This window comes from Polypterus senegalus, chromosome 12, assembly GCF_016835505.1.
Source record: "Polypterus senegalus isolate Bchr_013 chromosome 12, ASM1683550v1, whole genome shotgun sequence".
In the NCBI taxonomy this organism is placed as follows: Eukaryota; Metazoa; Chordata; class Cladistia; order Polypteriformes; family Polypteridae; genus Polypterus; species Polypterus senegalus.
In genome coordinates this window covers 81,924,396-81,938,791 of record NC_053165.1, presented here as the reverse complement: position 1 = coordinate 81,938,791, position 14,396 = coordinate 81,924,396, and the positions used below count along the sequence as shown (strand labels likewise).

The following is a 14,396-nucleotide window of genomic DNA, read 5'->3' as shown; positions in this document are numbered from 1 at the left end:
GGTCACCTCCCTTACTGAGACGCTTCTCCCAGGATTGCTCAATTTGGTTGGTTGGTCCGAACTTCTCCTCCGTCGTCTGCTCCGTCTTTGCACATCCTGTGTGCCTTCCCACCTCCAGCTGTCTCCTTGCCTGAAGTGTCACACTGGGATGGGGGGGTCTCACTCTCCCAGCTGTGTCACTGTCACTTCATCCATTTCATTTCATATCCCACCATCTCCTAGTACCTCGCACCATCCATCTGTCAAATTGCATGCCGCCTGGTGTCTCACTCCATCCAGGTGTTTTATTTTTTACTGCTTCTCTATGTGGCCTCTTACCGTGTCCTTCTGTTTCACTGAGAAGGGTCCATCTGCAGACCACCCACAGCTGTGTGATTCAGCCAGTCAGTGTGCATGCTTATGATATTTTTGATTTACTCGACGATTGTCATTATTTGAGCCAGATGACCCTCTCACAACCTTAATCTTAACCATAATGCAACTGGGTGTTCTCGATGGAGCGGCGCTCTGAAGGTCTGCAGCTGGACTCGCCACTGCCTTCTCACTCCTCTGGTTTTCTTCGTTGTGCGCCGCCTGGCTGTGTCATCCCACCGTTTCCCAGCCTGTCACTCCATCCAGCTATGACATTTCACAGCACGTCCACCCCCCCCAGACCCCCAGGGTGTGTCACTCCATCCAGCTGTTCCCCTGTCCTCTCTGCTGCCCTCTTGTGGCTGTCTGTGTTATGGAGTCCAATTGTTACGCACGCTCTGTCGTATGTTTGCCTCTTTTTTTTCTAAGTTTTATTAGCCTGGGTATTTTCTTTTTCCACTTGACTCTTGAATTTCTTTAAAAGGGAAAATAATAAAATAAAATGACAAAGGCAGAGCCCGCCGCCTAGCTGTGCGATGGCTTGGTGCCATGTGGTGGTTTGGGTCTGGCAGCCACCCTTCATGGAAACAAAATGAAAAAGTAAAATTAAATAACAACAACAGCAGCAAAGCAAAGCAAAGCACTGCGCTCCACCCTTACTTGAGTACGGAGGGGTTTTCTAAAATTCAGATCCCCCCCCAAAAAAAAATCTTCTGTATTCAAATTTCCCTTACTAGGCTGACCTTAAACAGGCGAGGCCATACAACGCCAAGTCCAGCCATCACAGCCCCCAATCCACCCCCACCACCATAGAATGGCCTTCATAGACAAGCAGATTTCAAGCTGGTCACTTACCCATAGTAAAAGGGGCTCACTGTCTCTCAAAATCGCTGAAACCCACCCAGTCCATTGCATTTCAGTTATTTCACCTCCACGGCCATTTATTTATTTATTTATTTATTTATTTATTTATTTATTTTATTTATTGTTCTCCCCTGGGCACTCCCACAGTCCAAAGACATGCAGGTTAGGTGGATTGGCGATTCTAAAATTGTCCCTGTGGTGTGTGCTTGGTGTGTGGGTGTGTTTGTGTGTGTCCTGCGGTGGGTTGGCACCCTGCCCGGGATTGGTTCCTGCCTTGTGCCCTGTGTTGGCTGGGATTGGCTCCAGCAGACCCCCGTGACCCTGTGTTCGGATTCAGCGGGTTGGAAAATGGATGGATGGATGGATGGATGGATGTTCTCCCCTACAGGCTGTCAGACATACGACTGGGGATTCCTACTAGCTGACATGGGGCGCCCTCTGCTGGTCAGCCCTCAAGCACGTCCTGATTTTTAACACATTGACTGCCAACTATGAGGGGTTTCTGTTCCATGTGACAAGTACAAGTTCACTCGAATAGATTACGGCGAGGCAGCAGTGCCACCACAGTGCCACCCCCGATGTAAAGTGTTACACCTGAATAACACTCAGGACAGTATTCTGCTGCCATCTGGTGGACAAAATAACATCATGCTACTAAAAAAGATCATGAATATTTTTATGCGTTTTACCACATTAAGGTAACTCGTTAATATTCATGAGTGGGGCGGAGCCTGGCATTTGAACAGAAAGCTGTAAGGCCCATTTTAGAACAAACTGAAATTTGAGGCAACCAATTGCAGTGACAAAGTGAATTGGTCATCAAACATTGACATGGATAGTGAAAGTGATGCATATGGCGCTGTACCACCAAACCGCCGTGATATGCAAAAGGACTGCGATCAAGTGGAAGGACAAGAAAGACGTTAGCCCTCTTAACTACCTGTTAACAATGCAGAAACTGTCAATGTTCCTGTGTGGAAGTCAATAGGCCTGGCGCTGTGGTATAACACGAGGGGTGCGTCGGTCATGCGGGTCAGGCACGGGCATTCTACCCTCTCATGTTCAAATGTAAGAAAAGTGTGCAAAGAAACTCTCCGGTCTACGGTTCTGATTGTCAGGTCAGGCTGTGCGTTGGTGACACACATGTCACACTGAGGACGAGTACTAAATCAGCATCACTACAGCAGTGGACACCAGATGGACCCTTCCTACTGGGCTCATGTCGACATTTTGGTATTTGCAAGTTTCTTGTACATGTAATGTTTTTTCTCGTCGGGTGATCCATCCAAGTCATGTGACAGTAGCCACCAATCTGAGATCAAAAGGATAAACAAGTCACATGTCAATTACAATAAAACAAATCAACGTACACACAAAATATAGCATCTCCAATTTGAATTATGCAGCACCGCTATGCGATACCCGGTTAACGCCTGGGCAGGTAAAGGAGTGGCAGGCAGGGGACGATTTCATCATTTCGATCCAATTTTGAGTCTTTTTTTTTTCCCCCAGGTTGGCATTTAGCATTTCTTCAAGCATCCAAGCGTGATCCTTTGCTTTGTTCCTCATTCCAGGGCCCAGTAGAGACCGTTGCAAGAGTCGAAAGTGAAGCAGGAGCTGATGACCAGAGACCCTCAAGATGGCACAAGTGCTTCACATGGACCACAGCTTTGCAGGTAGCGTCTTTTGTGATTTTTCGTTCGGAGATCCCCTAAGGATTTCCTTTTTAGCGAATGCTGCTGATGGTGGTCTTGGCGTCGAAGCCGGCAGAGGTCGTCATCCTCCGGCCATGACCAGATTCTGCTTTGGTTGTAAGGCTTGTGCTCAGCCCTGTCAATCGTTAACCATCAGTTGTTATTAACCGGAAGGCATTTTGAAGTCCTAACAACAATTTTAAACTCGGAGTGCAATTGTCACAGCAAAGTCAGCAGCTCCTGAAGACAATGATGACATCTAAAGTGTTGACTTTCTAAATACCTGCCCTAATATGTACTCTGATTTTTCCATCTTTTAGTTAGTTATTTAGTGAGCACATTTTTGAACCCGTGTCTTAGTTGTCCGGTAGTCACATTGGTCAATACTCTTAAGTAACGATTTCCTCCTCCTCTGCTATGGTGGTTTGAGCTTTTTCTACTTTAAGGGAAACCAATAATTTCGAGTGGTAGACGGTGGGGGGAACGCCCCGATTGCGCCAAGTCTCTTTTTCATCCTCTATTTCTCTGTCTAACATTTTAGGGAAATCCAACCCAACGTCCCCCACTGCCTTAAGAGGCAAAGAGCAGGACCTCCCTTACTCTGTGGAGACTCCGTACGGCTACCGGCTGGATCTTGATTTTCTAAAATACGTCAATGACATCGAGAAAGGAAACACAATCAAGAAGGTCCCGATTCACCGGCGGCCCAGGTACAGCTCGTTGCCGAGGGGCTATGGCTACACGGGCTCCTGGTGGACATCCACCGAGTCGCTCTGCTCGAATGCCAGCATGGACAGCCGGCACTCTTCTTTCTCCTTCTGCGCTCCGGGATATTATGGCTCCTACCGGCCCGAAAGCCGACCCCAGTTCTTAGCTGGAGGTTTCAATCCACGGGTGGAGAAAACTCTCTTGGATGCACGAAAAAAACTGGAAGAAGATCAGACCGACTCTAGTGGGAGGCAGCGAACGTTCTCCAACTTGGGGAGTCTGCATGGAAGTGTGTCAGGGTCTACAAGCTCCTTGGTGGGCTCCAGTCTGAACCAGTCGTTCTCCAAATCTCAGAATGGTTCCCAGTGTACAGGAGGACAATACACACCCATGAGCTCCGGTCTCTCAACCCCGGTGTCTCCCACTCCGGCTCACCTACAGCACATACGGGAGCAGATGGCATCCGCCTTGAGGAAGATCCGCGAGTTGGAGGAGCAGGTCAAGATGATTCCTGTCCTTCAGGTCAAAATTTCTGTCCTCCAGGAAGAAAAACGACAGCTGAGCGTTCAGCTGAAGAGTCAGAAATTTTTGGGACACCCCATGGGATTTGGGAAGGCCCGGCCAAGGGGAGAGCTTTATATCGATATCCCTGAAGAAGAGCACGGGTCAAAGAGTGGGGATGTCACCTCGCCCACATTAGCAGAAGGTTCTCGGCAGGATTCGGGGTGTGAGATTGAAGACACGGTCATCGTTGGAAGTGACCGGCCGCGGGTCGGTGCAAAGGAAGTGAGGTCTGTTGGGGTGGGAACAGGCGATGAGGACAATGAAGGTGCAAAGGTCAGAGGAAGTTCAGAGAAGGTTGGAGCAGTGCTGCGGCATGCGAATATCTCCGTGACGGAGGAAGACTTGGGGTTGTCTTGCGCAGCAACGGAAGAGGAAGTGGAACGTCTGAAGGAAAACACGGATGGCTTGAAGAGGAAAATGACCGTGCTGGAGACACAACTGAAGAAAGCTCTTCAGGAACTCCAGACGGCCCAGCAAAGGATTGAGCAGCAGGGGAAGCAGATAGCCGAAAAGGAGCGGGATGCCAAGGCGTCGGTAGCGGACGCTGTCATCATGACCAGCATTGGATGGCAGGACCTCCAGGAGTCCAGCAGTAATTCTGGAGAGGCGGCGAGGCTCCAGACTGTTGTTTCATTTAACCAGCCGCCACAGAAAAAGGAGCAAAGGACGGTGGGCATTCAGGTGTACACCCTTGAGCAACCCATGGTGGTCGGGGTGCGGAAATGCCAAGAAGTCACATTTAAAGGTAACAAAGCTGAGTTCATCCCGCAGGCCATGAAAGCAGAGGACGTTGCAGGCCTCTGCTCGTTTGCATCCAGGACGAGCCTTTCATCTGAGCAAGTGAGGACTCCATCCGAAAGGGAGATGGCGTCGGCCATCGAGGTGCCATATGTCACTTACAGGTGTGGCGAATCCACAGACACGGGGTCAGCCAGCAGTGGGCAGAAGGTGGGTGACCAGGAAACAAAGGTGGCGGGAGACGGCACTGAAGAGAACAAGAGGAATTCTGGAGGAGGTCACTCTGTCGGAGGTGAGGAGCCTGGGGTTGGTTGTGTTGCTTGGTCCTCGGTGTTCTCACCCACTGAACAAAACTGCCGTTGGGTTTTCCTTTAATCAGTCGTTCTTTTAACAGGCACTTGTCACTTTCTCCTCTCACATTTGAAAATTCAGTTAGTTTCAGGGGTCTCAATGGTACTTCTATGGGTATCAAAAAACTTTCCATTGGCACCCCAAAGGGGGATTTCATTTCCGGTTTAGGAATGCACTAAAGTAATGGAGCTCTCGCCTCCTAGCGGTAGCACGCACCGGCCAATCACCGTCAAGGACCACTGTAATGCAGTGTGCCCTCTGGTGGCATTGCTTCTACTTGGTCGACTACCAGGAAACTTCACCTTTTACTAGTCTGACATTTTACTCCAAATTAGTGGACTTTTTTTCAGTCTTCAAGTTGACAACTCGACCCAATGACACGAGCGCAAATCACGTCATAAGCATTTGATTTAGAGCAAACTCAAGGGCTAACCCCAGTGGTTCACGAGCAGTCGCGTGAAAGATGGACAGGCCTTACCATTTTCATATACAGTATATATATATATATATAGGGGGCTTCTACTTGCCACTACTTGCCCAACCCTATCCCAAGGGCCTGCACTACATGCCAGCCACTTCGCATCTCTATGCCACTCGTGTTGTGAAGAGGGAGGCCGAACGGACCCCAAAGAGATGCAGTCGCTTCTCCGAAACCCCCTCTTAAACAGGGACACAATGCGAAACACATAACAGTTTTTTTTACCTCCTCTTTGCTCGATCAGCTGCTGCTGCCATGCCACGTGATTTGCATCTCGCATGGCACACTTCTGTCATATCACCAATGTCCATATATTCGATCTCTTTTCGCTTTTACCTTTTTGTCAAGATTGCATTGAATTTTGAGTCTGTGTTTGGACTTGCATCGTGACAGCACAACGTATAACTGCCGTGAGTGAATATCGTTTCCTTCTCTCTACAAGAAATGTGTCTGACAATAGCATTCACACAAATGACAAATGACTGAACCGTGTGTGTGGTTCTAAATGTTTTAGATGTGGGCGGGACTTTTCCAAATCTCTTTGCGTAAGTTCTTGTCTCGTGGGGCTTGAAATTTTCTCTGACAGGATTTCACGTTCACCAAACAACAAATCTTTTATTTCTCGCGGATACGCCTCTTCATTGGGAAGAAACGCTACTTTACTGATGGCAACACAAATGAGACGATCTACAAGTCTCCGACTTAACGTTTAAATCCGAACAATATATTCGATCTCAGTTTGCTGTTCCGTTATTTCACTGAGTAATAATTTCCATTTGTTTGCGCTGATGTGATCTTTACTCTAATTTTTTTGAGACTTTTGAATTTTCGGACTTTCATTATCTCTAACCTGCTCTGCATGTGTACCGCGCCAACTTTTTTGAATTCTTTATGCCTTTCTACTTTGTCATCTACTCTTTGTCTTTTATTTCCAGCCCTGGCTGTGGTTAAATCTCTTGCCACAAAGTCTCTTCTCGTCTCCTTCCAACTTTTCAAGATTTTTTTTATAATATATATATTGTATGTGTGTATATGAAAATATAAGCAGTATATATGAAATTCATCCATTTTTGAATAATTGCAGTGTGATGATGATATTATATGAATAAGAAAAACAACTCCTTCAATTTTTAATTTCTTATAACAATAGTAATAATACAGTAATCATCATCATCATCATCATCATCAAAACTGCCCATCTGCTTTTAACGTTTATTGTGCCTTTCAGAAGTGAGCACATGATCAGACTTGGGAGATTCTGTCTACTTTATAAACCCACACAAGTAATAATAGTGTAATAATAAAAATAATCCTCATCTTTCAAACTTACAAGAACACCTGGCACTATTTAAAGTGGTTTATGTGCTTTTTAAAGAATTTTTTAGAATTAATATTTATGATTGAATTAGTCTATCCATTTTATGAACCTGCTAATTCCATTCCCAATTTCCAAGTATCATTATTATTATTATTATTATCATTATTATTATTATTATTATTATCGTTATTATTATTATTATTATTATTATTATTATCATTATTATTATTATTATTATCATTATTATTATCATTATTATCATTATTATTACTATTATTATTATTATTATGTGAAGGGCTCACAGAAATGAAAGGAGTTCATCCCATTGGCTTCAGCTCTCTCTCTCTCTCTCTCTCTCTCTTTCTGTCCTTCTCAAGTGAATGACTGGCACTTTGACGATTCCCCACTAGGTGGCGCTCCTCCAGCCCCTACACACCACTAATGACCCTTTTTTTGATCTTCCGATTTCTCCACAGACAGCACCCGGGAGCTCCCCATTGCCGTCTCTTCAAAGGAGGTGCGCGAGGTCCTCCAGAGGTGCGAGGTGTCCTCCTCGGTCCCCGTTTCCAGCTTGCCCGTGGTCATGGATGCCATTGGGGCAGTGCAGCTGGTATCCCAACAGCCAGTTCCGTTGTGCCAACGGCTTAGGGAGGGTTCTGCATTGCCCAGCGTTTGTGTCAGTGAAGAGCAACAAGAAACTGGTAAGAAAGTGGATTTTTTTCCCTGATGGTAGGTTGGCATAATCTGGTTTGAATAGAAAAGCTGGTAGTGCCAGCAAGTGGGCAACTTTCTGAACAAATGAACATCTTTTTAGTGTCTTGATGTTTATTCTTTGACAGCAATGCACACTCAAAGCTTTTACTGTCTTGGAATTCTCTTATATAAATTTTGGGGGGAAAGAATTTTTAGAGTTTGCTGATCTTGCTTAATTAACATGGCAGGAACGAATGGGGGGGTCGGCTATTTTTATTACCACCCTGTTAGAAATGCTGGCACCAGTTTGTGGCAAAGTGGATTACGTGCTCATTTGACACTGTTGTTGCATTGGGGTCATTTTACATGGAGGCCACTGTCACGCGGAGCTTAGGTTTGCAGGGCACAGAGCCCACCACATGGCACTCATGCTGCATGCCAGCCTTAAAACAGGCTTGTACCCTTTAGAAATTGATAACAAAAAAGGCCATGAATGTACACTATGCAAGGAAGCTTGTTTGTAGCAGCATCCAAATAAAACCTCTGGAACACAACTGATCATCTTTAAAAATCTTGGTGGTCCACATTTGTAAAAGTGATGAGGGCACATCTGTGGTGTTTATGACAAGTTGGCACCCATGATATTATCTAACATTGTAAAACACAAAGGTGGCATTTCAGTATGCAGCCAGCTGACCCGAACCTCCTGGGTGTTCAAGATCAGCTGTCATGTTCTGCCCACCCGGGTGTCCCCCTGAATTTAAGCTCTCCGAGACCCCAGATGCTGTGATGTCTTCACACTCCAGTGCTGATTTCCTTCCTGTCTCTTCCAGCATTGCCAGCAGACCCCTTGAAATCGGCCATCACAAAAGATGAAGAGGAGTCCCCGAGCAGCTCGGAGGCCACCGTGAAGAACCTGCACTTTGTGGGAGTCAATGGCGGGTATGTGGAGGTGGCCCTGGTTTCCATTTTCCTTGTTCCTTTTTGTCATGGAGGTCGTGTGAAGTGCACTTCGCCGGCCCCCTCGGCTGCCTCAAGCAGAGGAGTTTGAGGATCTCGGATTCTTGTTCACGAGTGTGGCAGGAAGGGAGCAGAAGACTGGTGGGCAGATCAGAGCGGCGTCCACAGTCACTCGGTCACAGTGAAGTTTCTACTTGGCTCTTGGTTTACCGGTCGATACGTTCCTACCCTCACTGAGATGACGGATGCCAGTGTGTGTGAGTGTGAGGGTGTGTAATGAACTGGCATCTCATCAAGGTCATCCCGAGATCCTGAAATGGGAACAGCAGATTTGGGAGGTGGGTTAAGGATGTTAAGGAACAAACAGCTGCGTGTTTACACCCGTGTCTCTGCCCGACAGTTACGAGAGCACGTCCTCCGAATCGAGCTCGACGAGCTCTGAGAATGACAGCTCCGAGAGCGAGTACCACGAAGCCAACGAGAGGCTGCCCGAGTCCCAGCAGTCGGCCATCAGCGACGAGCCTCCCGCACAAGAGCCATCGGCCACCGGGGCCCCTCAACCGGAGGGGGTCCCCTCTACAGCACAGAGCCCCCCTGAGCAGGCGGAGGCGACGCCAGAAAGGGTGGACAACAGGTACGCACGACGAGGGCTGCTAACGCCACCTTGTGGGCAGGGCTGTCTTGACAGCATTATAGGCCGCCGGGCAAAGCAGTGCACTGGAGCCCCCTACCTGCACAACCACTCAGTGAGGAGATTAGCGTGGGCCCATGCGTTAAGACGGCCCTGCTGGTGGGACCCCCTAACTGGCTTGTACTGGTAAGTAGGGGACTGCATGAAACTAACGCAGTGAGCTCTGGGCTGAAGGCTGCAGATGTGAATCCCACCGCTGACTCCCTGAGAGGGCGACATCATTATATGGCATTTCTGGAATAATCCACATAACAAGATTGGGGCAGGCAGTGTTTAGCTTGGCAGCGTGTGCCCGGGTGTCCAGCTGTGATGGGCAATTCAAGACAGGGCCAGTTAGACACCCTGCTTCAGCCTGTGCCTGCTCTTTGCAGATTGCCTTACTTTACTTTATCATCTAATTTATAAGCTGCTCCCCCAAAGCAGCCTCTGGTTAAGAAGTCAGTGGTCCGCACTCATGGGCTCCGCAGGACGGGCCTTGGCTGAGAGGTAGGTGATGGCAGTATGAACGCTCACCCCAAACCCTTGTGCTTCTCTTCCCCCTCTGTAGGTTTGAGCTCAGTGAGGGTCTGATTGCCGCTTGCATGACGCTACAGAAGTCCCTCGGGGTGCCCAACGCCTTTGGCCAACAGGACGTGGTAAGGACTGTGCCCACCCCCCCGTATCTGTCTGTCATGATAACCACACAGTGGGTACTGCTGCCTTCAGCACTGTTTTTCCCAGCAGCACCCCCTAGAGGACAAAGCCTGCAGAACATTTCCACCGCCCAGCACGGTTTGGCTAAACTGTATGTGACGAGCTCCACCTGCGCTGTGCCACACGAGGCCGTTTCCTGAACGGTGCAGCCGGGTGACCCAACACAAAAGCAGTCACGATGAAAGGCGCTATATAAAAGCTGTTTACGTTATGTAGAAGAGAACAGTCAGCCTTAACTGGGCAGCTTTTAAGCATTTAGGGATATTTTTTTTTGGCATGCTCCCCACATGCGGGTCCTGAAATGCTGTATTTTATATAGCGCCTTTCATTCACAAATTGCCCTTTAAACACTCGATTTGGACTTTCAGAGTGAACTGATTTATTTTGGATCACCTGACCAGTACAAGGTGGTCTTCACAAAGGTGAACTTACGGCTGGTGTCTTTTAGTATGGACACTAACTCAAGGGTCTGATCATATATACATTATCACTTTTATATTGGTAGTGTTAGGGGTCTCCGAGTCCCTCGAGGCCAAGCAGCAAAGGGAGGGGCAAGTTTAGCCAGTCAGTATCCAGCCCACTATATCCTAACACGGGGTCACGGGGGGTCTGCTGGAGCCAATCCCAGCCAACACAGGGCGCAAGGCAGGAACAAATCCCTGGGCAGGGCGCCAGCCCACCGCAGGGCGCACACACCCCCCCCACACACCTGGGACAATTTAGGATCGCCAATGCACCTAACCTGCCTGTCTTTGGAGTGTGGGAGGAAACCCACACAGAGACGGGGAGAACATGCAAAAGCGAACAAGCGAACCCGGGTCTCCTTACTGCGAGGCAGCAGTGCTACCACTGCGCCACCGTACAGCCTTTTTGGTTTCAGTGACCCTTTAAATTATATAGCGCCTTGTATTGCCCAGCACCATCCCACTGCACATTTCACACAGACTGCAGAGCTAACACTGAGCTGCCTTGTAGTTTTCAGTTTACTTCAATGTGATATAGCGCCTTGCATAGATGACCCATCCTTGACATTTCATATGTCACTTGTCATTTTAAAGTTATGTTGCCTGTTTGAGCTCCCCCAGTAAAGTTAAAGGATCCGTTGCTTACCTTGGCAGCCTGTGGTCGTCTTCTACTTTTCATTTTCTACAGTATAGTGCCTTTCACAGTGAACACCAAACCAAAACACTTCACGTTACGTTGCCCGTCCATCCATTACCAGTAATTCATAGTCCTGGGAGGCTGAGACCCAAGGCAGGAGCCCACCCTGGGTGGGACGCCAGTTTAGAGTGGCACACTGACACGGCTATCCTCTCTATTGGATGTGGCAGCATAATGTGGAACTGGTGAAGGCGATTCTTGGGAATTTATCACTTTAATACAATGCATTATATAGCGCCTTTCATGAAGATCGCCACGCTAATGTACTGTGCACTCATATTTTAGCCTTACACACTGAGACATCAACAGGCACTTGAACCTTCAAGAGTGGGGGTTTCATTTAGCCGATATGATAACACGTTGTGCTTCACCTAGTCATGTAAGTCACACGTGACGTCCAACGAGGGCATCGATTCAGCAAGGAGCCTCCTCGGCATTGCCAAGGAAGATCGGGTGAATTTCTTTGATTTGCATTTGATATAGCGCCTTTCACGGCCAAATGATCACCGCATACGTCCCCATTTTTTATAAAGAAACGACTTACTGTGAGAGTCACACCAGGAGATGGAAGTACAGTACATGTGTGACCTGAGCTTTCAGGCGATCATGTAGCGCCTTTCATAACGGCCACCGTGAAAGCACAAAGAAGGAGACTCGCTTCTCACCACGCGGCCTGATTTTTATATCTGATACTAGGGGGGTTCGCCCCCTGCTCCCTTCACTCGCCAACCCGCCAACCAAGCCACTTCATGTCTCTGCCACTCGTGTTGTGAAGAGGGGGGCTGAATGCACCCCAAGGAGACGCGGTCGCTCCTGCATACAGTTTTGTTTGTTTGTTTCCCTCCTCTTTGCTCGATCAGCTGCTGCTGTTGCTGCCGTGCCGCGTGATCTTCATCTCGAACATTTCAAGGCCTGTACAGCGGCTGTCCTGCTCTTTGTCTTTTATTTCCACAATAATATTGCCACAAAGTCTCGTCTTGCAGGATGTGAGTTCTTGATATTTTTTAGTTTAGAATTTAAAAAACGGAGTAAGAATCTGAAACAACATCACATTAAAGTTCGATAAATTCTGAGAAGAATGATACCAAACATATATATATAGGTTTTAAAATAAGCCCAATTTTAAAGTGTGACAAAAAAAGTGACATAAAAACGTCACATAAAATGCACTTTTAGGCTTAGGATTTTATATAGAGAGAGTAGATAAACGGCCTTCATTTAATATAGCGCCTTTCTACAGGCACTGCTACAGAGGGGGCTTCCTCCAAATGCCCTTTTGTTGCAGCTTGGCATCTCACCCCGGGAGGCATCTGTGGGAACAGAACTGGCATCATATTGATGCCATATAATAACACCAGCCATGTCATTTTATAATCGGGGTCACTCGGTGACATTTCACCCATAGGTGGTCCCAAGGTTTAGAGGGTCTTTTTGGGTGTTCTTCCCACATGTGCTTTGGCCCACTGTAGGTGAAGATGCCCAGCACTAGACTTGCAAAACACATGACCCCATATTGGATAAGGAGGGTCAGAAATGTAACGGATTACTGGTTTTGGGACTCAGCTGCCGAGCCATGAACATGTCTGTCTTTTTATTGCCCCCTTAGAGACTGGCCTACACTACGGTGCTACAGGAGTGGCTGCGGGTCTCCTGTCACAAGGCGGCCGACCCCGAGGTGGTGTGCCACTACATGACGGTTTTCAAGGCCATGTCGCCACAGCTGCTGGAGTTCATCGTCAACATGGCTGACGGCAACGGCAACACGGCTCTGCACTACACCGTGTCACACTCCAACTTTCCCATCGTCAAGCTGCTGCTGGACACAGGTAACTGGTGGGCGGGCATCTTGTCGGGAGGATTATTCACAGTCGCGCCCATTTGGTCCTTTGCTGAAAAAAAGCAAAGTGTCCACAAGGGATGTCATCAGCAAGCGTCACCACCAATGATGCCACACACTGCCACCTGTCTCGCCCAGTGAGAGAATCAGAGGACATGTATGAGAGTCGCCTCACTGCTGCCCCACTGTGGATGTAGCGGGTATTACAGGACTTGCATACCCATCGCCTGCTCACAGATTGCCACCCTGCTTCCTTCCTCAGGCCTCTGCACAGCAGACAAGCAGAACAAGGCCGGCTACACCCCCATCATGCTGACCGCACTGGCCGCCTTCCGCTCGGACAGCGACCTCGAAACGGTCATGCAGCTTCTGAGGACGGGGGAGGTCAACGCGAAGGCCAGCCAGGTGACACGTCCTGCCGCCCACCTCCGCCGCTGCCTGGCATTTGAGTCTCTACATTGACCACTGATCGTCTTCTCTTCTGTTTCTCTGTAGGCCGGACAGACAGCTCTGATGCTAGCGGTCAGTCACGGCCGCATTGACATGGTCCGCGCCCTGCTGGCCTGTGGTGCCGACGTCAACCTACAGGACGATGATGGCTCCACTGCCCTGATGTGTGCCTGTGAGCACGGCCACGTGGAGATTGTCAAGCTTCTCCTGGCCGTGCCAGGCTGCGATGCCACTCTCACTGACAACGTAAGTGTTACAACCTGCAGACGGTCAGGGCTCAGCGGTATGTGGTGACGTCAAGTGACCACCCGTTATGGTAGTGATGTGACGACTGTAGTGAATTGTCATTTAGAGTCAAAGGATGGCACCAGCGCTTCATTAATGACGGTGGTCATTGTGGTCAAGTCCAGTTTGCAATTGGTGTGAATGGCCAGCATCATTCTGTGACTGCAGTCAATGGTCACTTAAGAGTTCATGGACTGGCACCAGTGCTTCATTAGAAGCTGCCCACTGTGGTCCGCCCTAACTGGCCATTATGGCGAATGTTTGGTAACAAAACGCCTTTTAGTGTCAAATGACAACCTGTGGGTCACCAGAGTTGCCCCTTATTGTTAGCAGACCACCATTACAGTCGGCAACCTTCATTAGTTTGCAATTACAGTTGGCGTTTGAGTCCAAAGTGTGGAGGTCAACACCACCAGTGGTCAGTACTGGTCGAACATAATGGTCACATTAATTAAGTGGGCTTAGCCCACCATTCTGCTTTACTGGTCAGCTCTCATCTTCCATTATGGCCAGTGGACAGTGAGCAGCTCTTAGCACTCCATCCAGCTGTAAGTACTGGT

General features: G+C 48.4%; 1 protein-coding gene across 1 annotated transcript in view; it reads left to right on the top strand.

Annotated features, from left to right (window-relative positions):
* kank2 (KN motif and ankyrin repeat domains 2) overlaps nucleotides 1–14,396 on the top strand; it is a 79,879-nt gene that overhangs the window by 61,889 nt on the left and 3,594 nt on the right. Inside the window, exons 3-11 of the mRNA XM_039772646.1 lie at nucleotides 2,790–2,891; nucleotides 3,451–5,211; nucleotides 7,543–7,767; nucleotides 8,593–8,701; nucleotides 9,120–9,353; nucleotides 9,958–10,045; nucleotides 12,871–13,090; nucleotides 13,364–13,506; nucleotides 13,597–13,797. Of these exons, the coding sequence (XP_039628580.1) occupies nucleotides 2,855–2,891; nucleotides 3,451–5,211; nucleotides 7,543–7,767; nucleotides 8,593–8,701; nucleotides 9,120–9,353; nucleotides 9,958–10,045; nucleotides 12,871–13,090; nucleotides 13,364–13,506; nucleotides 13,597–13,797 (3,018 nt within the window). The 5' untranslated portion in view covers nucleotides 2,790–2,854. The remainder of the gene's footprint in view (nucleotides 1–2,789; nucleotides 2,892–3,450; nucleotides 5,212–7,542; nucleotides 7,768–8,592; nucleotides 8,702–9,119; nucleotides 9,354–9,957; nucleotides 10,046–12,870; nucleotides 13,091–13,363; nucleotides 13,507–13,596; nucleotides 13,798–14,396) is intronic.